The sequence below is a fragment of the Epinephelus moara genome, chromosome 19, assembly GCF_006386435.1.
Source record: "Epinephelus moara isolate mb chromosome 19, YSFRI_EMoa_1.0, whole genome shotgun sequence".
Classification (NCBI taxonomy): Eukaryota; Metazoa; Chordata; class Actinopteri; order Perciformes; family Serranidae; genus Epinephelus; species Epinephelus moara.
In genome coordinates this window covers 31,362,411-31,386,274 of record NC_065524.1, presented here as the reverse complement: position 1 = coordinate 31,386,274, position 23,864 = coordinate 31,362,411, and the positions used below count along the sequence as shown (strand labels likewise).

Sequence of the window (23,864 nt, the reverse complement as noted above, 5' to 3'; positions counted from 1 at the left end):
GCAGCACTCAACCGAAAACAAAAGTGGCTAATCATCTAACTTCCTCACACTTTAGGAGATCAATAGGTGTTAAACAGATTGATCCGGAGACTAGTTCGCGACACAAAGGCAATAAGAGATTACGCACAGCTGCTGTGGATTACCTGAGAGATATGGTGGTAAAAAAGTTAACAAGATTAACCAGAAAATCCCTTTAATCTTTTTTTGTTTCATCATGCATCATGGAGTTTATGAAGATTAAAGACTGTTATTTAATAAAATCGATTATTCAAACTGTGCTAGATTATGTGCAAAATTGTTAAAATAACCAACTCAAAGTAGCACGGATTTCCTTTGGAGTATCTATAATATTCCAATAGGAACCTATAAGAGAACAAAGGTGACATGTACGGATTTGAAATCAAGGATCCGGATAGGGGAAAGGAGGAGGGGGTCATTTATCAAGGGCCCCTACGGCTTGCAGCCAGCCACCGTGGGCCCTCTACCAAAATGTAGACCGACGTCACCGCTTCCGCCCAGCACCCCCCTCCCCCTCCTCCTCCCCCTCTCTGGCTCTCCCTCCTCCCTCCCCCGGCGTCGTTGGAGCTGCTCGGCTGCCTGCAATCCAACATGGAGTAGAGAGAGATGGGGCTCTAGCGGGGCCACCCCTCGGTAACAACAGCGACGACGCGCTTTTTACGCACAAGTGGAACCGGAGTCGTCGGTGAAAACATGCGCCTTAGGACTTAAAAACGGAGTGTGTGCTTTGTGTGCCCGTGTGTGTGCGTGCGTGCGTGTGTGTGTTTGGGGAGTGTGGTGGTGGTGGTGGTGGGGGGGAGCGAAGAGAAGAGCTGGATTCGGCTACTAAATTGTCTGTGCGGGCTACGCAACCTACTGAAGGCGATGGGGTGTTAAAGTTGTAGGAAAGGGGGCATTTGCGATCCAGAAGAAACTGTGCGGCTTCGGGGGAGGGAAGAGGGGGAAAGTGAGGAAAAGAAGACGGAGGCACAGCCAGTCGAAGGCAAGCCAAAGAGCCGACACTCGCACAAAGGCGCAGGGGGGATTTATGCGGAATTGGAGACAGAATCGGAGGAGCCGCGGTGAAAGAATGACGAGCGAAAAGTATGCAACCGCCGTGGTACATTACCTGAGGTGAAACGAGAAAATGATAGAAGAAACACACCCAAACGAGTAAGTATTGAGCTCTCTATCCGTCTCTCTTTTCTCGCTTCTCCCAGTGCCTACAAGTTGGAGATGATTCGGGCAACTTGGTGGAATGTGCAGCCTGTAACTCCTCTCTACAAAGCTGCTTTTCATGTGTGTTTTGCATTTATTTTACACTGTTCCCTCGATGGGATTTGGTGCTTGATGCTGCTGTGAAGTAATGCATTGACAGTGCTGTGGAAGAGGGGTTTTTAGGGCCCCCACCTTGGTGTAGACTAGTCTCGAGAAGGCAAGAGAGAACGAAGAGGAGTAGGAGGAGGAGGGGAATAAGCGTGGGTGGATCGGAAACATTTTCTGAAAGGATCTGAAGCGAGAGAGCAGGCCCTGTTGCAGCGTAACTTAGAAACTCAAACACGCCCCGAAGTTACACCTTTTATAAACACACAAACAGCAGCGAGCTCACGCACCTCTTGTTTGTGCGTCGATCTGGTAGAAAAAACAGAAAAAAAACCCGACGACGTTTACAGAGGCACTTTCGCCTCGTTATTTGGCCACATCTGTGTGTTTGCTCCCAACCGAAGGGGGAAGTCTCACAGGATATGAGATATCCGATATGCCTCATCCGCCATCTCTTTCTCAATCGCCCTCATTTGCATAGCCTACCGCGCTCCATTCATAAAAAATACCGATTGTAAACGACGACTTGCCCTGAAAAAATACGCGTCTGTCTCCCTTTGGATCGAGCCTTGTGCGCTCTCGTGTGACACACACACGGACTCATGGGTCGTGTTGTTGCGAAATGAAGCTAATATAGAGCCGTACAATGTGCAGGCCCACAGACCTGTTTAAACGGCACCCATAGGCCTATATGGAAGTGCTTGGATCTTAAAATTAGCTTTACCGAGAATAAGCTCAGTGTGAATTAGCCCAAATTTAATCCTGGCAGGTGTCATGAGCGCTTATAGCCTTTATGTGAGTGTTATTGTGAAAGCAGGTTTAAATACATGACAGTGTTTTTCAATGTAGGTGTTCAGAGGTTGCCAAAAGCTCCTCAAGGCTCAAATGAAAATGTGCAGACATATGAGAAGCCGTGCCAGAGCCATTTAAATTATTGGCACCCAGTTTGCCTTTTTTAAAAACAACTCCATTAGCTGATATCGACAACTCCTGTCTCTGTCAGGCTACACGGGGCTGTGCTCGGTAGGAATGCCTGCCTTGCAGATCTCTGTCGGCGGGGGTGGAAGGGCGAAGGGCACCGTAGGGGATGTTTGCGCTGCTGTGGCGTGACGCCGGCTCATTCATAAAAGCCATCTAACCTTCAGCGCGTCCCCATTCATGCCTGTTGGTCGCACTGTGCTGTGTGAAGCCAGCGTACAGACACTCAGAGACAGAGTATGTCTGTCCCAGCGACAGACAGGGACAGGAGAAGAGGGGGCTGAAACATATAGCTCCAGCTGAATGTAATGAGAGCTGCAGCCATGGAGGAAAACCAACCTGGATTCACTCTTGTAGTGTCTCAAACTGTGTCAACGTCCTCTGTGTGCCTCCATGACAGTACCTGCAACTCGGTGGCGTTGTTCTCACTAATTTATTTCTAAATAAACAGTTGCATTGATGTTAAAATCATATATTTGTTTATGCTGATAATGCCCGGCTCATTTGTCTTGGGGTGGTGTGCAAATTGGACCACGCCCACAACGTGACTGTTGATTGACTTCCGGTAACACAACAAAAGCTTTTTGTCTTACTGATAATACTTTTTAAATTATTGTTTGCATTTTTGAGGATTATTTAGTATATGTAGAGACAGACAAGTCAGCAATATCAGGAAATAAGCGACAAGGATACAATAATAAATTGAGAAATTAAAAAAAAAAATCCTTGTTGATCCTTGTTGGTTGCATTTCTTGAAGCTTTTTTTTTTTTTCATCTTAATCGAACATGCACACATTTAAATTTACTATCAGGGTTGCAAGGGTATGAGATCCTCACAATAACGTAATCGTCCCAGAAAATATCATGGTATATGGTGTCACCGTAAAACTTTAATTAAAAGCCTAGTCCCTTCTACAAGCCTGGTGAGGCTATACATTTTGACAAATGAATGCCTTTCTCAATGTGACGCCCAGTCTGGTTGCCAAGCACTTCATTTTATTTATTTATTTATTTTTTAAAAGCATGTTGTTGGCTACCTCAAATTATGTGTTCATTTCGATTACACGGTAAGTTATTCAGAATCCTTTAGTCTGTAAGAGTCGTCAGATCAAAAGAATCAAAAGAGTTTTTCATAAAAATTAATTCAAGTTGTGAATATTGTTTTAACAGGATAAAGTGGTGTTGTGTCAGTACGCCGTAAAACAAGTGCTGTGTAACACTCTCTGATGCTCGTGTCTGTCAGAGCTAGATGAGATGAATGATTCTGAATTTACATATTATCTGAGGCCAGATTTTCAAACAAGTAATATTCATACTGGTTTAAATAAACAATTTGATTGTATTTTCTGATCTTTGCTGCATTTTTTTCCTTCAATACTGCAGACAACGAAAAGCAGTATTATAACCATAATTTTTCATGTCGCGGTATACAGCTGCAACCTGTTTCCAATTCATATTTATTAGCTAAATGTTATTCAGGCTACTGTTAAACCCTTGAAGCTAAAATCATAACTGTAATGCAAATGAAATTTTAGGAAATCCTAGTATCTACAGTAGAAATTAATTTTAATTAGCGCTGATGCTAATATATATATATATAACTTTTGTCTCTTGATTCTTGTTGGCTGACTTATATCCAAACTGGGCTGACCTAAAACATCCAACAGCTGCAGCCTCAGTTAGTGTATTCATATCTAAATATGAATGCATTTTACAGAATCGCCTATCATCAGCCTACTACTTCCTGTCTCATGTCACTTAGCGAGGCAAGCTAACAGTTAAATGATTGCTCAGAAGAAAAGTGTTTTAATGCTTATTGTACACGTTGTACGCAGTGGTCAGTCTCGGCTTATTTATGGTTATGCGTTTTGCATTGTACCATCATACTCAACAATATTTCTTTACAAATGTACGCTATCCCCTGTAAAACTTAGATGGTAACCTTTGGGTTGTACTATGCAGCATCATACAAAAGCATTTATTGTCTTATTACAGGAAGGAATTGAATCATTGTGCAGTTATCTGCTGGTTTGTGTGTTGCGGCCTTCTTATCAGAAATAAATGAGATTAAGGCCGGGTCAGAAAATAAAAGACACACCTTTATACCTTTTGTGTCACATTAAAAGGTGCAGCAGCAGCGTAGCTTTTCCTCTGATTATGCAGCCCGCGTCACAGGTTAAATATTTCACAACCTCCCTAACTTTATAAACGGATATTTTTATGTCACAAGAGTGGACTTTTCTTCTGATGATGCACACTGCGGAGACTGAATGCACATTTGAATGCTTCACCTGCTCAATGGACCAATCAGATCTGATGAATCAGCTTTGCTATTAGCAGGCAACGTGATTACGGACACACAAACACACACACACACACACACATACGTACGTATTGTTTGTGAGGGCCTTTTGATGACTAAGTGTCCTGAACTAAACTATAACCTACGCCATCATGTCCTCAGTTTGGAGGATGTGCCTCTTTGCCCTGTCCTTCCGAGGACATTTATTACCTTTTATAGAAATACAACATCTCCCTTGTGCACCCACCCACACACACACCATGTAGAGTCACAACACGAGCAGAGGATGTATTGATCTGGTGTGTACTGCTGCAGGGTCAGCATGTGCACAGTCAGTATTGGACAGGAGATGCCCGCTGACATTCAGCTAAGGTCAACGTAGCAACGAAATATAATCCATCCCCGAACAAAAAGCACTCATCAACTGGCAAACACAGCAGTGAGGAGTTAGCAGGTCTGCATGTTCCCTCGGCAGGACTGTTCTGTTCCTCACACATATATTTCTCTACGTTAGCAGCATTTGATATTGAGACTATAATAAACTTGGCAGGTGTGGGATTTCACAGAAACAATGCATAATTGGCAGAATGACTCGTAATAAATCAGAGATACTGAAGAAGAGGGTTCTCGACCAGCAGTTATTAGTCCTGTTAGCTCAACACCACTCTTGGTCACACAGACACTTTATCATTTTCTAACACGGCTGCATCTACATTGAAGCATCACACATTTATGTAACAAGTGCACACTTTGTTAAATGAACAATCCAGCCTCAGGTTCCTCTGATACTGTTATAAAACCTGCTGTGTTGAAAGTATTTTTCTTGTTGTACCCACTTTCCTTCAGCTGGCCTTGTCTCTTATTTAAGGCTGTGTATTGGCAAGAATATGGTTATACAATATGTATCACGATACTGGGGTAATGACTCAATATACTGCGATATTTTAAGCAAGGTCCTATATTTATTTAATTAGGGAAACTGTTATTACATTGGAACAGAAGAGTCAAACGGCTAAAGATAGATTACAGCACCACATGACCTCCAAGTCGGGGGTTAATGGTGCGTTCCATTTGCACTGGGAAGTCGTAATTTCTGAGTTCCTGGTTTGGAATTTCAACTGAAGTCGAATTTCTGTCTCGGAAAGACGAAGGAACCTCACAAACCCTGGTCTCAAAATCCAAGATGGCTGCTCCGTGCATTAACAGTAGTTAAACTTAAGTTATTTTGTTTATTAACACTTGTGTCTTATTTGTGTCTTAGTAAATCAGTCGTGCACACGCTGCTGTCCAACTTCTGTCCATGGACATGTTGCTACGGTGTTTGTGTGCCTTGCTAACAAAGGCTAACCTGGCTTAAACTGGTATTGTTAACAGCATCTTGGTTTCACGACTTGTGAACAAGTGTTGCAAACTGTGGCTCTGTATGCATTTCTTTTGTTTTGATGACATTTCGACCTTTGGGCCTTCTTTAAGATCAACAAGCATCTTTCTACGATCAAGTCTATTGCCAGTGATTAGCACCTCATTATAATTTTTGGTGTGTATTACTTTTATATTTTTAACTCGTGTGTGACGTCATTTCCAGCTCCAACTTCCGTGGTAAATGGTACTCAGCATTAAACAGCTTGTTTTGCTTTGACTTCCTACATTCCCCACAATACAACAACAGGCCAGAGGACCTGGATGTGCATTCATCATACCTAAAAAGTGAGACTGCTGACTTCAGTTGCAACATGTGCTGGAGCTGCATTGCATTCTGGTCTATTGAGGCTGCGTGTATAGTGTAGAAAGTGGTCTTTCTGGCTGTCTGTTCAGCAATGATTCTGAGGTGCCGATCATGAAACCTGACATTTCCAGTTAATGCTTGAGACTGTGCAAATATTTTCTAAAGTCAAACTCTGTATGTGGCTAGCTAACATTTGTTTTATGTATACAATATTTGCATAAACTGAAAAAGAAGTGGGGAGGGAGCAGGACAGTCCTGGGGGGGGTTTAGAAAGTGTGGGAAGAGAGACTCAGAGGGGCTTTTTTTTTTTAGAAGCGCACACTCTTTTATACCATGTGTTAGACCTTATGATGACATAATTTCACAAATGAAAGAAAAAAAAGTAGAAAACAGAAAGGAAACAAAAATAAACATAGCAATATATTATCTTAATTACAGAAACAAAGTCTTATGCTGGTTTACATGGATCCACAGGCAATTAGCGTAACATTATGACACGAAGCGAGTATGGTTACACATTGCATGTCCACAAATGAACTTCCTTTGCATTTTTGTCTCTATCTCTCTGTACTCCCCCTCCACACACACACACACACACACACACACACACACACACACACACACACACACACACACACATCATGTGGAACAGATCCTTGTTCACAGTGTTTCCTGTGTTTTACAGAGCAGCTCATCACTGGTTGCTATCCGGAGCCTTTATATAATGGCCCGAGCTGTTTATATCTGGAGACCAAACAATGGACCCGGATTGTTTGCCTGATTTTTTTTTTACTAATCTCTGCTCATCAGCTGACTGGATGACCAAGATTATAATAGCTTGAGTTTTCATTCACTTCACTCAGTGTGTTTTTCCCCCCCTTGTCACACCAAGTATACAACAATCCACTGTGCTGGTTACTGAAGACTCTGATTCTTCTCGGCTCTTCAGTGAATGAACTCGGTGAACTTTCACTTCCTCAGTAACCAGTTCGGCTTTATACCTAGTTTGACATCATAGTACCTGGATCATTGACTCACTGTAAGTCAACACGCACAGTACAGTTTGTGTGCATGTAATGTATGTTCTCATGTAGACAAATACTTTACTGTACTGTACATTGTGTGCTCTGTTCTTCTGGCTGATATGTGATCGGTCTAAAAAAGAGTGAAACTGTAGCAATAGCGTTTATAATTTATCTTCCACCAACGCCGATTTTCTCCACATGACATTTACAGGAATGGAGATCATTTTGTGGGACATACTTTAAAGTTTATCTTGTTCGGTGTTGTGTCCCACGATTTGGCTGACCATGTCTGAAACTATTTTGCTATGCCGGCCAAAGAGTTTATTCCTGTTGCATACAAGTCAGTCTGGGTCCTCCCCTGTCTTGGTTTATGTTTAGTCACTCTTACACAGCATCTGTGGTGATCTCATCTACATCAAAACAATTTTAAAAAGTCCCGCCACTTTTAAACAGTACTCTTATTTTTGCATTCAATGCACAGTCAGTTGAAGTTATTTCAGCCGGAAGCTTCTTGGAAACTGGATGTTTTCGTGTGAACATAAAACTATTTAACACATAATAGAGAACGCCTACAGGCTAATTTCAGACTAACCGCAAATACCATCAGGAAGCGTCGCAGACCATCATGTGTAGTGGTAAATATCCCAGCATATTTAGACTAGGGAAGCCCTCGGAGAACAGACTTCCTAGTATTCATTATGCAAATCATTTTCAGTTGGTTTGGCGCCCTGGAGCTGGACCACAGGCCGTCCAATTACAAGATAAACCATTGATGTCTGACAGTTTATGTAAACGAAGTCTACCTGATCAAACACACCAGGGTTTGACAGATGTCAATCACAGATGCAGAGAGCATTAGAAAGCCCCTCGTCACTTACGTTTGACCCAAAGCGATAAGCCTAACACAGTATAAGAGGATATGAGGCATTATGGAGGGTCTTGGTTGGCTTTTCAGCCGCTTTGAAGAGGTTTAGAAGCAATTAGTTTTTTTTCTGTACAGTTGCAGAGGCGCCTCAGGGATGACTGCTAGGAGTGCGGTTACAAGCTGTTGGATAACGTGAAACACAATTGGGCATGGAACATTTGGACATGGTTGTTTTTGGACCCAACATCGTAGTATCCCAGAGTCTTTGTCCATAAAGGCTACAGAAATAATGTTTCGAAATTCCAGAGTTAATTGGACTTGATTAAGTGTGATTTCGAGTCTTTGCTTTGCTCATGTTTTTTAGTTTTTGTTTTACCATTTCATCTATTTTAAAACGATTAGCTGCAGTGACACTATTTTTCTCCCAAAGAGATTGACTGAGTTATCACATTGTGATTCATCAATTGGGTTTGGGAAGTCATAATTTAATTCCAGGGCTGGGCAATACTACCTTTTAAGGTATCAATCGCAATAACTCAGTACCAAGTAGTATTGAAACTTCTCCAGTCAAATTATTCTTGCATTCGATCCTTTTTATACCCGGATCTAGAAAAACTGACTATTTGGTTTGGCACACAGGTTTGGCATACAGCCATCACCGCAAGCATTTGATTTAATGTGTCGTATGATTGGCCCACTTCCACAAAAGCTGCAACCCACACAGTCTGTGGTGCGTTGAGGTTGAGTGCAGTGTACGTGATGGAATTGGCAGTTGAGCGTGACGAGATGCCACCAACACAAGCATTTTACACAACTGTACTATTAAGTACTCTGTTGGCATCGGTATTTCTTTAAGGGTACTGGTATTGGTACTGGTATCATAATTTTTTTTAAATATTCCCAGTCTTAGTTACTGCTCCTGCTAATTAGTGACCTCTCAGACTCACTCACACCAGCAGCCTGAGCCTTGTGTTGCCCAGACCAACATGGGAGCGTTCCATTTATCTGCAGCTGATTGACAGAAAGCCGATGAAACTTCCCCTCAGGATCCTCCAGGATCAATAATTGTGAATGAACTCTTCTCACCCCACCACTCTCTTTTTCTGTCCTTTAAATCCTCACAGTAAAATGAAAGTATGAATGAATGCCAGAATGAAATATAAGAAATGATCTTTGCAAAGTTGGCGACTTATCTGTGTAACTAAAATATCACAAAAACGTTGAAGAAAATTACACAATTCACCATCTTTATTTGTAGTTCTTTGTTTACACTTATAAACTTTATACCCTGTCACACACATTTGTCCACGCTTAAGATGAGTTCCTCCTCTTCATTCCTTCCTAGCATCACATTTAAATCAGAAATACATTGATATACAAACACAAAACTCCACAGAATGAGTCTGAGTAATAGTCAAAATCCAGAGATGTTAAATTAACATTGATGTGAAACAGAAAATCAGCCAAATCTTCACATTTGAGTAGCTGTATTTACCACATGGTTGGTATTTTCACTTGATAAACCACATGTAATCAACTATAGGTTTCTGTGTTGTATGTGTCATTGCTGTTGTCCCTTAATCGGAAGTGCTGTAATACATAGTTCAGTGCATCAAAAGTAAAACTAATAATGAAATATATCCAGACTGTGAAGCACCTTTGAGTCACTTCCTGATCACTGCAGACAGGGCATGTGTTATCTGTGTGTGTATGGAGTTCCACGGAGAGAGGCGGACCCTGTGTGTGTGTGTGTGTGTGTGTGTGTGTGTGTGTGTGTGGGTGGGTGGTTCTGTTGATCAGGCAGAGGTGCGGCCAGTCATTCCTTATCAGAGGAAGTATAGCCGCCCTTATCACACATGGCTGGGCTGCCCTCACTGGCCCTTTTATCTGTCACACATGAGCTGGATTCCAGACCTGATAACAGGCTGCTCCCCAGCCCCCTTTACTGTTTTATTGCAATATTGTTAGACACAGACCACGTCAGGTATTCGCAGGGCCCAGCTCACTGAGTCGCACTCCTAATACTCTAAAAGAACGCATGTAAAAAGTTATCAGCTCCAGGTGTAATTTAGCAGTGTTTTGACAGTAAATGCAGACAGAATGTGGCTTACAGGCAAATAAATTTAACAGTTACAACGTTAGAGTTCATTGACGGTGAACTAATGTGGCTTGCCAGGGAGTCTACAGGTGTGTACTCCACCCAAAGCTCATTTCCTCCATTATGAAACAAACTTGTTTGCAAGGCGAGGACTGGGCATAGAAATACAAAGTACAGAATGGATGAACTATATGAAACGCAGAATTGTATTCACCAAGTGGCCTCAGACATCACTCCAAATGAATGCTAACAGCGCTTTGTGTCTGCTGGATGTGTCGATAGGCAACATGTTAGCTGACACATTCAACTTTACATGGTGGTAATACAGCATTGTTGTGTTTACAGCTTGTTTCCGCTGCCCTCAAGTGGCCAAAAACATCCGCTAAGGCAGATTGAATTAGCATATGATGCATAAGCAGCCACCTAAAGCAGGGGTAGGCAACACGTGGCTCTTTAGCCGTGTTTCGGTGGCTCCCGGTGGCTTTGACATTAAATTATCTGGAAGTGAATAACAGTTATTTTTTAACATTCATATTTTCATTTGTCATTGTTGTAGGCCTAAAGTGATTATCACATTCTTCAATTGTAAAAATGTGTAGCCTATACATCGAATTTAAAAAATGTTTTAACGTTTCATCAACTAAAATGTGCGTCATACGTCTGCGACCTGGTGCCTTTTCTTCTAGGTTTTGCTGAACTTAAGAAGCGGTGGCTAACTTGGAGTCTCTCTAGCAAGGCTAGCTATGGATCCCAATCTTAAAAACGGAAAAGTCTTGGAAGAAAATTGAGGATTTAATAATACGTGGACAGATTTGTTAAGTTTCCCCCGAGTTAAAGTACGAAATAATTATAAATAGCCCACTGCAGAGTAGCCACCTTGTAGTAAATCATATTAATGAATGCTCATTAAGACCTATACATAATGTTGATGGCTAATTGAGATTTAATAGGCTGTGTTGCCATTATTTAAATATGTTTTGCGGCTTCAGACAGATTTTTTTGGCCAATAATGGCTCTTTTAATAGTAAAGGTTGCAGACCCCTGACTTAAACCGACACCAAGTCATGACCAAGACCAGAGTGTATCGAAACTGAGACAAGACCGAGTTTTTAGGGGTTGAGACTCCAAACAGACCGGTGCAAGTCTGACAATGTGTGACACACTTCTGATAAAATGTGAAACATGCAAAAAAAGATCCACATTCCCGTAAAAACACCCACAGAAAAGAAATTAAGATTGCTCTTCATCCACCTCTTTTATCGCCATACTGTATGTGAATGTATACGTGTAGAATGAGAAGTGTCTTGATACAAACAAAAGGCAGGTGGTGAATTTGATGTATGGGAGTTTTCTAAAATCAAACAAACAATAAGGAACCAAAACCAGCCTAACCCTGTTTTATAATTCAAATTTTTATTCATCTAATCTGAACAAACCGATGGTACTGTTATTGGAACTCAACATAACTCAACAGCTACACATTCTTATACCCAAAATTGTAATTTAGCAACCACAGCGGTTCAACTAAACACCGCGTCATTACAGTTCAACAGACATATTACAAGCAAAAAGCCTCCCATGACCTCTGAAAGCTTTTAACTTTAACTTTAACATTGCTGACCCTAGCTAACATATGTTCGTATGACACAATTTCTAACATAGATTCCTTCCATTTTTTAAAATGTGGAGGTGATGTACTCTACCAGAATCTGAGGATCACTCAGACAGCTGTGACGACCCCTACATTTATCACAACAAGGTCATATTTTTATACATTTGGCAATTCTGCTTGGTCCCCCATAAGGCATAACCTCAGTGATTTAGGTATGGTCAGACCCAACCACTTCCCTATGTGATCAACAACCAGCTTAAACATTTTATTCAACCATACTTGTCTGCACAGGAAATTTAGCGATATCCCCAAAGTTGTGATCTTGATCACTCTTTAAGTCCAGTGTCCATTTTGTCTGCGACTGAGACAAGACCATCAAAAGTGGTCTTGAGACAGGTCTTGATACCGAGACCAACCTCGAGTACTACAACAGTGTGCATAAGTAATAGTGCTGCATTGTACCCATAGTAACAAGCATCATTCACTCCCCCAGAAAAAGTATACAAGTGGCTGTGAACATGGAAGTAGAGCAGCTACTACCTATCTATGCTGTTTTACATCTGTGGCTGCAGTTTGCTCAAAGAAACTGTCAGTATGTTTGCCTACCAGTTTGTTGAATTTGGTGCTGTGAGTGATTGTCACGACGCTCACTGTACTGGAACTCAAACTTTGTATCATTATATTGAATGCCGCCCACGCTAGCTGGAGGAGCCTGTGAGTCAGGTTCGGAGGAAGTCAGCCGGCAGAAAATCAGAAACGTGGCCTAAAGACACATAAAAACATTCACATCACATTGACAAGGCAACAGTATACTGGTGTATATAGAAAGAGATGTGGCTGGCAGCTACAGTGTGGTGCCAGTCTTAAGAAGCAGGAGCCAGACACAACCTGAACCTTCGACCTGATGGCAACAGCTCATATTAAATTAGAAGAGGATGTGATACATAAATTGCCTGCTCTTTCCTTATCAGTGAGGTGTTGAGTTCCCCCTCTATCTTCCTTCTAAACTGAGTCATCACTCGTCTTCTGATGCAACACCTTACATCCTCATCCCACCTAACAGAGACTTTGAAAAGTGCCTGCAGCTTTGAGCACAACAAATGTGATCATTGTAAATCACCTGGAGCACACTTTTTGCTCAAATATTGTAAGTTAAAGATTGTTTATGCACAAATAGTTGATTATAAATAGTGTTTCGACCACCTTTTCTCAAGGTGGGCGTTACAGGCCTTTTTTCAGCATCTGCACCTCGTGCCACATTCGTGCAGACAGAATTAGATTCACAGTTCCCAAATGTGTGTGTGTGTTTGTGCCAGAATGTGTGGTCACTCCCAAGTGTATTAAAGTAGCGCGTTGCTGCTGGTTGTGGCTGTCTGTGTGTTCCAGCCACAGATTACAGGGCCTGTCGGCAGATGGGGGCTCTAAACATGGGTCACAAGACGGCCCAAAATGTGACAAGTTCATCTCAGAGAGCTGATAGCCGGTGTCGTGTGTCTTAAAGCACTTGTGCTTATATAGCACAGAATTTGGTGTTATTTCTGTATGTGGGTGGACTGGATGTGTGGTTCTGTGTGTGAATGGTGTTGTACATGTGTTTGAGTCATGTTAAAACCGCTGTGGTGCTTTGATATGAGAGCAGCGGGGTGGATTTTCACAATTAACATTTGTCAATGTCAGAAAACCAACATAGGTTTTCACAGGAATACAACTAGGCCTGTCACGATATCTACCTTGTTGGACGATATATTGTCCCAGAAATAATTGTAATAAACAATAGTATTGCCATTTTAAAGGTCCAGTGTGTAAAATTTAGGGGCATCTATTGGCAGAAATGGAATATAATATTGAAAACAACAGTTTATAATCACTTGTTATTTTTTACCTCTAAATGAGCTGTTTATATGAACATACAGAGCAGGTCCACTTCCACAGAGTCCACCATATTGTTTCTACAGCAGCCCAGACTGGACAAATCAAACACTGGCTCTAGATAGGCCACTGTAGTTCTCGCTTGGGACATGGGAGAAGTTTCAGTTGGTTGCAATCTGCAACCTCACTGCCAGATGCCACTAAGTCCTACACGCTAGACCTGTAAAGAACGTTCATTCCATTCATATTATAGGCGCTGTTAAAAAAAAAAAAAAAGGTGTAGGTGCCGCACCCGTCTTATCATGTTGGCTAAAATGTTGGTGAGATTCTTACATAAACAAACATGCATATAAATACAAGGACAACATCGCACCATATGTGGACATGACCTCAATCATTTTTGGTGACCTAGATAAGTCGATAAACATCATGACAGGCCTATAAACAAAGTCTGTTTAGTGGTTTCTTGTCACCATATCTGTTGTCAGATAAGGGTAAGTGGTTAGCAAACCTAACCAACACCAACGTCATCAAAACACAATATATATACACACACACACACGGCTCGCAAGTTTATTTCAGGGTGAGGGAAATGTATCTGAATAACAAGCCCCAATTTTTTTTAATCAAGAATCATCTTTTTAAATCCCCCTTGTCTTTTGAGATGTTTTTCAAAAATGGAGCAAAAGAAACGGACTTAGTGGAGGTGCTGGAGCTGTAAAACAATCACAATGAATGCAAAAAGCATCAGACACTGAACTCTGTAGCAAGCTTTTGGTCAAAGAGGCTTTAATCTTTCATTCCTTTAGATGTTTGCAGTGGTGTGGTGGAGAGTATACGTTGGTGTAAGGGGTATACCCACCTCTTTTTCTGTTCGTTTAGAGTATGCCCACCTATCAGCCACAAAGTAATTGGAATATATAGGGGAGTACACCCACTTCCTCCTTGGTAGCCGACCCATCTACCTCATAGTACACCCACCTCATCAACTACCGCTACACCACTAGATGTTTCCGTCCTGCATCATGGTCTTTGAACCAACTTGAAACAACAAAAATGGCGCAAATGCACTGTTATCCACACCCAGAGCACCCTTGCATTTAACGCATTTAACCAGCAATTTAAACCACAGTAATGTGCTAGTCCAACATCTAACAGCAGCTGGCTGTGAAGACATTAAATAATATTAATTAGTCATTATAAAAGTCTGTTACCAGAAGCCTAGCTCCACTTTAATGCTCAATACACCCTGCACTGTAGCCTCCAGCCAGCAACTGTAAAGTAAGTTAGATTGCTTCCTCTCAAGATCATGAAATAATGGAATTATAAATAGATCATTGACTTTTCTATTTTGAGTTTCCATTATTTCCTTTGTTGCCATTCAAGTTTCCCTCGTGGCTCAGCAGAACCTGAATGACTGTTTGCCTCCGCCCATTATGGTCTGACATGACAAGTGAAATGACACCAGCCTACAAACTGTACCACTAAAGCTCCAGTGTGCAACAGTTTTACTCTTCCAGTTATTGTTTTTAGGCCAGTATTGAATCTCAAGTGTCTTAATTTATTTTTTTTAAATCATTTAACGTGTAGGTTTTGTCTTGTGTGTCTTTAGAGCCCAAACACAACACATCTTAAATATCTGAATGGGAAAGTGTAGTCGGTTGAATTGGATTCAGAGGAAGCATTTATTTTAAGTGTGTGTGTGTGTGTGTGTGTGTGTGTCTGTGAATAATTGATGTGTGTGTGCGTGTGTGTGTTTACACAAAATCGCAAACCTTGTGGGAGAATCAGTAGTTGCTTTTCTGTCACCCAGTCAGTCAGTCAGTCTGTCATTCAGTCAGTTTTATGAATGTGTGTGGGCGGGAGCTGGTGAACCAGTTTTGCCACCTGTGTGTGTGTGCTGTGTGTGCTGTGTGTGTGTATGTGCCGTGTGCCGTGTGTGTGTGTGTGTGTGTGTGTGTGTGTGTGTGCATCAAATCCTTGGGACTGTCTGTAAGCTAATTATATAACAACACCTCTCTCATTCACTCCCACTCTGCCTCTCTTCCTCCCTCCCTCCCTCCCTCCTTCCCTCCCTCCTTCTATTTCTCTCTTCATCCCTTTGCCGCCTGCACACACACACACACACACACACACACACATACATGTACACACAGCGCAGCATCGATAGAATACACAGAGGTACATCCTGTTATTGTCAGATCATTCATGTGGATTGTGACCGCGTTCATTGTGTCCCTGTGAGGGTGGTGGCTGTCATGCTAATGCTTGAGAATGTCTTGTGTTTTACCGTTCAGCCTCCATTGTGTCGCCTCATGTTAGAGTCACTGACGACTCCATTGGCTGCAGAGGGAGTTTTTGTCACGTATTGTTTAGTACAGCTGTATAGCACAAACTGTAGCTTTGTTATCAGTCAGTTTGTGCGACGTGTCCGATCAATCCACTGGCTTCTCATCTGCTGCAAGTTCACAAACTATTTGGTGTGTAGTTAGGAGATGATTACTTTGGTTTATGACTACAAAACAGGGCTACAATAAATGATAGTTTTCATTATGAATGCATTTGTTTATTTATGTAATTAAGTGATTAATAATTAGGCTATAAAATGTCAGAAAATGGTGGCAAATGCCCACTAGAGGCCAAGGTGTCGGCTTGACATTGCAGAGAAAAGAAGCAAATCCTCGCATTTGGCGTTGTCTTTAAATTAACCATGGGTTCTTTTAGAAAATCTCTTAAATTAAAGGGATACTTTGCCATTTTTTAACCAACTTTGTAGATAAACTGTGGTAGACTTCCCTCCATCTTACCAGCACCCACATTTCCCTGCTCATCTCTCAGCTCAAGTTGGGTTTTCGCTGGCTCTTGGGCTGTTGCTCAAACTACAGATTGTACTTCCTCATTTTCATATGCCCACCACGGACACAAAGAGTATAGAAGCGGATCAAGAGAGTGACTCCAAATACAAACCAAACTCAGATCAAACAGTAAAACTAGGCAGTGCTGATAAAATATAAACCAAGATTCTGTTAACGGTCTTGCCTATTTCTTGCCTAAAATGTCACCAGAAACATATTTTAGTGCACTGTTTGGCTCTAATATGAGTATTATGAACAGGAAGTGGGCACCATGCTGTTTCCTGCATTGTAAAAATGGATGCTAAAAATACTGAGATTAAACAGTAAAGCTAAGCAGTGCTGACGAAATATAAACCAAGATTCTGTGACTGCGTTGCCTATTTCTCACCTCAGATGTTTGCAGAAACATATTTTAGCTTAACGTTTAACTGTAGTACATGACTGTTTGCTATCAGTCAGCCGCCATATTGTTTCCTGTGTTAAAATGGACAAGCTCACATTATGTCACCCACCAGCAGGAGTGTTTATTAGCCCTGTGTGGTGCAGTGCATTCTGGTAGTTGTAAGTTTTGTACCTCTTGAGCAAAAGCAAATGCCACAGCCCTGTTTTCCTATCTTTTCTCTGATCATGTAGCACCAACTTTAAAAGGACTTGCGTCTTTCTATTGTATAGACAGCCCAGTTTCATGAATGGACCATCTTTCCAGTAGTGAAATACTTCTGTAATGACAAATGATGAGCCAAATTGTACATTTCTGTCTCTTATTTAGCGTTCGTTTCATGATTTTAAAGCAGGGAAACATCACAGTTTTGTAATTCTACTTGAGAAGAGCCTATTAACATTATTGCTGTGACACTTAATATCATAGTGACACAAGCAGGAAATGCAGGAAGAGAGAGAGACATTAACAAAGGTCTCTGGCAGGAATTGAACCTGGGATGTTGCAGTTGCAGATTATTTATATATTAGTACACATACACTAAGCCACTGGATGCTCCAATAACAGACATTTTTGTCAATAATCACAGGAAAATGTTTAGTTGAGGTAGTAGTCACCGTATTTGATTAATTGAATGATCATCTCATGTTGAATTTCTCCTCTCGATGAAGTTGTGAGTGCCACCAAAGAAAATGTAACACCGAGCTACATTTACATTAAAGTGTGAGCGTGTGTGTTTGTGCTGACTTGTCCCGGTGCAACACCTCCCACCTCAGCACAGCGAGGACCAGGCAAAGTCGTGACTTGAGAGACGCCCTCAAACATTCTGCCACTGTGTGAATCCAGCTCTATAATAAACTGCTGTGGCATTAACTCACTCTTTGACTCAGGACAGAAAAATTAAGACGAGGAGTACAGGATAGTCAATTTATACAAGTGGAGGCCAGGATGAAATGGTTGTTTGTGCCTGCGGAGGAACCTTTGTTGCCTAAAGAGTTTTTTTTTATTGCATGGAAAATATTTGTTCCATGGCTTAAATGCACATGCTCATCTTTTATGTATCTTTTTGTTTATCTGGCTTATTATGCAAACGATGAAGTGGAAGATTTATGTTCCTACCCCACGTTAAGATGCAGTCAGCAGGTGGTGCATAGAGAAGATTTCGAGCTTCTTGTGCTCCTAAATGTTGATTGAAACCTCCTGTTCTAATCTAACGCTTTCATTGTTGGCCGACATATTTACTGGCATCACTCATAATACTCTTGAAGTGTATTTTGAAGTTCACTTTCATGGAAATGAGATACGGCATCTAGCTTGGTAAAAAGAAGTGTAAAGGAAATTATGTGGGTGGCATTTTAGATATGGCAACACCCTACAAGATTATATTGTGCATACTTATTACCAGGACATAGTGGTAACAGAACCTTTTATCAGAAAAATGTATCAAGCGTTCATTTATTATTTGAAGCTGGTTATCTGGTTTCACTTGTAATGTAGCTGACTCTCTTCTTCTCTCTGTTTCTCCATGCAGTGACAGCTACATCGTGCGTGTGAAAGCGGTGGTGATGACGCGGGACGACTCGAGCGGTGGCTGGCTGGCCCAGGATGGGGGAGCTCTGAGCAGGGTCGGGGTGTGCCGCCTCCTGCCACCAGAGCTGGCACCCGTGCCGACCTCCAGCAGCTCCCAGTTCCTCATCCGTGGTGAGCGGCTGCGGGACAAACAGGTAAAAACTCACAGGCATCAACAAAAGCCCATCAAAGTTCCTTTAAGGATAAGATATGGAAGTTTATATGGAAATTTTCTTTACAATAGGTGATCCTGGACTGTCCGCTGAGGAAGGACCTGGTTTACACCATAGCAACGCCCACATTTCACCATTGGAAGGTGGAGGACAGGAAGTGTGGCCTGTCCTTCCAGAGCCCGGCTGACGCCAGAGCGTTCGACAGAGGGGTACGGAAAGCCATCGAGGACCTGGCTGAAGGTAAAGGGACAGATTTTATAAATTCATGAAGCAATGATTTGAGCTAGGACACTCAGATGTTTCTTCATCACTGTGATCCCTCCTTGGATTGTGTTCATTTTACGACATAGTCCATCTCATGTGTTACTGCATGAGCTCCATGTTAAAGGCCTTTGCACACCAAGTCCAAATTGTTCGTATGCATCTTTTTATATCTATCATCTGTTAAAAACAGTTACGCACAGAAACCTTGCACACTGAGTCAAAGGTGTTTCATTGTTTTATTTGTTGCAAAAGTTCGAGACAAAATGGAAAGACTCATTTCCTCCCTTGTTTCTCTCCACTGGAGTCGCCACTCTGCCCGTGCCTTGCATTTGGCACTGCAGCTACCTGCATGGGCTGAGCTGTTTCTCTCTCTGTCTGTGTGCTGTTCTCACCCTCTATCACATCCTCCTCCTCGTCATCGTCATCCACTTGAATTGTACTATCTGACCTGTTGAAAGCAGGCTATCTGAGTTATGAAATGATACTCTGCACCCCGTTCCTCTTGTTGCGTATCTAGCTGTGCGTCCTGCAGGTTACGCCACATTTTCTTCACTGCTTGGTGGTCTAACAACTTTCTGACGGCTTTTGACAGATGCGAAAAAAGGAAGAAAATTGAACCAGTTTTTGAGTCAGTGTACTTGGTGTGCAAAGGCGTTTACCCTCATGAATAAATCCTCCAGTACGGTGTTGGAGCCCTGAAGTAATGGATGTTTTCCTCTCTGTAGGCTCCACAACCTCCTCTACAGCACTCCAGAATGAGGGCGAGCTTGGTGACGACGACGTCTTCACTGTAAGTTTCCTGCATTCATGTCCTATACATGTTGGAATTATGGGTTATAGAAAGTCAATCTGTTTTATACAACTAGCCACGTGTAACTGCTGCATGTCTGTGTTGTCACGTGACTAAATAAAGGCTGGGACACAGGCAGCGTCTTTTATCACCTGGAAAACGCGAGGTTGGGTGCTGGGTGCTGCTCTTGTGCCTGCTAGCAACTTTCAAGGGGGCAGAAGCAGGATGCATCTGACGTTGCCAAGCAAATAAACCAGCACCCTATGGGTCCATGTCATTGGTCCGACAGCCCATTGGTTCAACATCCCATTAGTCCGACTGTCCGCGGTGCTGAACGGCTCGCGGCGGGCATATGGTGCGCCGCGACCAGCTCTGGGTCAGCTGGGAAAGGCTTGAGGCGGAGCAGGCTCACGGCTTATGTGTTTGTCACTTTCTTTTTCATTTTAACCCACACCATGATCTTTTCCTGACCCTAACCAAGTGGTTTTTGTGCCTAAACCTAACCAGACCTTAACCACAGGGCATCATGATGATTTCGGAACGGACTTCGGAACAATGAGTTTAATATGGTCGGAACAATGGGATGTCGAACCAATGGGCTGTCGGACCAATGGGCAGTTCCCCACCCTATCCAGGCCTGTGTACAGAAACCCCAAGTTTGGAGCTGATGATCTTTGTCGTCCGTTGTTTTTTAAGTGTGGATTAGGTGTAAAAAAAATTTGTCCATGGGACAGATTGTTAAACTCAAGGTAGCCCTTCTCCAAAAATCAACTTCTCCTTCATATTTACCACAGACTCTGCCAGATATCTGCTGGCTGTAATTGGTTGTTCCTTGTCACATGACTTGCCATGCACATTGCTGCATTCCAAAAGTTGAACTTTGTTTATCCCAGGGTGCAGCCATCGCACTCTGAAAAATAGGAGCTCATGAACACTTCTAAGCGCCTTTCCCACATCTACATTGACGACAATAGAGCTGAGGGTGCCAAAAACGTGGTATGTGATCGGCCTCTGAGGTGTCAAGGATGTGAAGTCTGAACAAAATGATTGATGAAAGGACTTTGACATAAACTGTCAAAATCAAACTTAGTTCATTTTCCAAGTGATATATCTCCACATAATAAAGTGATAACATTGTGAACTAGGAAGCTGTTGATGGCGATAAACACCCTCAGGATTCATCATTGAAACAGAAGTAGTACCACACACTGATCAACTGTTAGGCCAAAACCCCAGAGGAGCCAAAACATCTCAAAACTTTGCTTCATCCATGTCCGCAAGGTATTTCAGCTTCACTCAGGATCCCCTCCCGGTGTCAAGATACCTGCCACAGCACATGAAGTGTATGTGTGTGTGTGTTTTTTTTGTTGTGTGTGAGGGCCTCTCTACCTTAAGCTAGCATGAAGGACCCCCTCCCCCCACTCTGTAACCTGACACCAGGAGCAGCAGGCCAGGTCACAAGGTCACTTCCTGTATCCCACCACCTCGCTCTCTCCTGACGACCCTCTCCCCTCCTCCCTCCTTCCTCACCCACCCTCTGCACCCTCCCAGTTGAAAAAGAGAGCCGCCACCAAACAAGCAGCTAGCAGCTGTTTCCCAGCTTAGTGCAGGGCCGGTGATTTACGAGAGGAAGTGCCTCGTGGTTCATCTTTGACTCGAGCTGTCTGTAAGGGCCAAGACTAATAGGTGCTCTGCTGGGAGTGTACAGCCACCACAGAGACGCATACAAACACATGAGGAGGGGTGGATGGGAGGCTACAGCGCTGTCAGAGGGGTGGAGCAACCCCTGAAATGGAGCATCAGGTTTTTTAGGAAAGTGGAAGCTTTCAGTGCAACAAATTTGAGGCAGTACACTAGTGTTGCTGCGTAAAAAGCCGCCATATTCACCCCAAATATGACTCAGCTGCTCAGTTGAAGCGCTATAGGAACTCATAAGTGTTACAGCTCAATTTTTAAAGCACAGGGATGGCTCACCCTGTTAGGTGTTTGAGCTTTAAGGGCCCTGAAACACCAAGAACCAGCACCAACAATGGCTGACTTGAGAAATACTTTGCATGTCTGCTTTTAAAATTTGTACTTGAACACACCACAAAGATTGCAGCTAATAGCCAGCAGACCTGCACATACATTCTTTGCCTGAATGAAAGGAATTACAAGCCTGTAGTCTGTATTTTCAATCCAAAAAACATATAATTGAAAGCACAGAGTATCGAGCAGCACTTTGGAAAACAAATTTGGCACAAAAAAGTGTGTTGGCGTGTTGAAATTACAAAAACACTGAGACAAAACAATGCTGTGTCTCATTTATTTCACTCCTTCTGCTCCTGGGACTTCATCTTGTCTCGTGAATAACCATCTGAATTCAGAATTAACAATGAAAATCACAAGTTGATAACTATGGGATACACTAACGGGGCTCAGTGCTGCTTGTGTTCCTCTCAGCCTGTGCTAATGACCTTTCCTAAAGTTAGCGGTGGCGGCAGAGTTTGCGAGGTGGGCAGTCGTGGACAGGGGGAAATGCTGCAGCAGATTTACAGCCTTCAGGGGGGACGGGGGAGGACGGTGCAGAGGGGTGGGAGAGCTAGGATGGACATACTTCCCTAAATTATTCCTCGTTCGCCAAACCTAAACTTAACCCAACCCTTCCTCTGTCCCTCCCTTCAGCACGTCTCCCTCTCTCTCTGTCTCTATTTTGGCTCATTCACAACAGGGGGAGTGAGAGCTATTGAAGCAATTCTGGGCTCATCCCAGGAGAGCGAGACGGCCCTGTTGAAGGATGAATCCTCCCGAGCTTTGAGTCAGGGCATGTTTTGTGTCAGAAAATAACTTGAAATGCCCTCTGTCCAGCCTTGGGCCAGAATATATAGACAGAGGATGTCCAGAAATATAAACTCTCCCCCTCAACTCCTGTCTGTCTCCCTCTCTCCTTGTGTGCAGTTTGAGCTCGCAGCAGAGAGTCTGTGTCTGTGTTTTGAATTAGTTGCAGCCGTGGAGGCCAGAGTCGGACTGGTTTTAAACCGTATCGGCTCCTCCCCCCGGTAATGTCTTCTCCAGGGGGGCGGGGCCCTGAGCGGAGGCAGCATGTTATGTTATTTTTGGCCGGCTGCTCTGAGGGCTTTGTAAGAAAGCTGGGGGAAATTCTCAGCATGGCGGTATCCATGTGGGGAGCAGGATATAATCGGGGATAGCTTCAGCAGACAGACAGACAGACAGACAGACAGACAGACAGACAGACAGACAGACACTAGATCTGGGTCATATAAGTCTGGCAAATAATTCATGCCATTGGTTATAGGTTTGTCAGAGTACCAGGATTTTGACACATGGAGTAAAGATTTGGTCAGTTTCATAAAGTTTGAGAAAAAGTTTGTTAGGGTTTCCGGTGGTGATACCTGACAATGAATCGTGTTAACACTGCAAGAAATACACTCATCGGCCACTTTATTAGGTACACCTGTTCAACTGCTCATCAACACAAATAGCTAATCAACCAATCACGTGGCAGCAACCCAATGCATTTAGGCATGTAGACATGGTGAAGACGACCTGCTGAAGTTCAAACCGAGCATCAGAAAGGGGAAGAAAGGTGATTTAAGTGACTTTGAACGTAGCACCAGTGAGCAGCAGTTCTCTGGATGAAAATGCCTTGTTGATGCCAGAGGTCAGAGGAGAATGGCCAGACTGGTTCAAGATGACAGAAAGGCAACAGGAACTCAATTAACAACTTGTTACCACCAAGGTCTGCAGAAGACCATCTCTGAACCAACCTTGAAGCAGATGGGCTACAGCAGCAGAAGACCATACTGGGTGAAATGCATGATGCTATCATGTCAATATGGACCGAAATCTCTGAGGAATGTTTCCAGGACCTTGTTGAATCTATGACACCAAGAATTAAGGCAGTTCTGGAGGAAAAGGGGGGTCCAACCTGGTACTAGCAAGGTGTACCTAATAAAGTGGCTGCAGAGTGTATGGTTCT

The 23,864-nt window shown here is 42.8% G+C and overlaps 1 protein-coding gene across 1 annotated transcript in view; it reads left to right on the top strand.

The window, feature by feature from the left end:
• The first annotated feature begins 576 nt into the window (after nucleotides 1-576).
• Nucleotides 577-23,864, top strand: part of LOC126406501 (sprouty-related, EVH1 domain-containing protein 2-like) — a 31,330-nt gene continuing 8,042 nt past the window's right edge. The window contains exons 1-4 of the mRNA XM_050070807.1: nucleotides 577-1,170; nucleotides 18,621-18,813; nucleotides 18,903-19,071; nucleotides 19,821-19,885. Of these exons, the coding sequence (XP_049926764.1) occupies nucleotides 1,145-1,170; nucleotides 18,621-18,813; nucleotides 18,903-19,071; nucleotides 19,821-19,885 (453 nt within the window). The 5' untranslated portion in view covers nucleotides 577-1,144. The remainder of the gene's footprint in view (nucleotides 1,171-18,620; nucleotides 18,814-18,902; nucleotides 19,072-19,820; nucleotides 19,886-23,864) is intronic.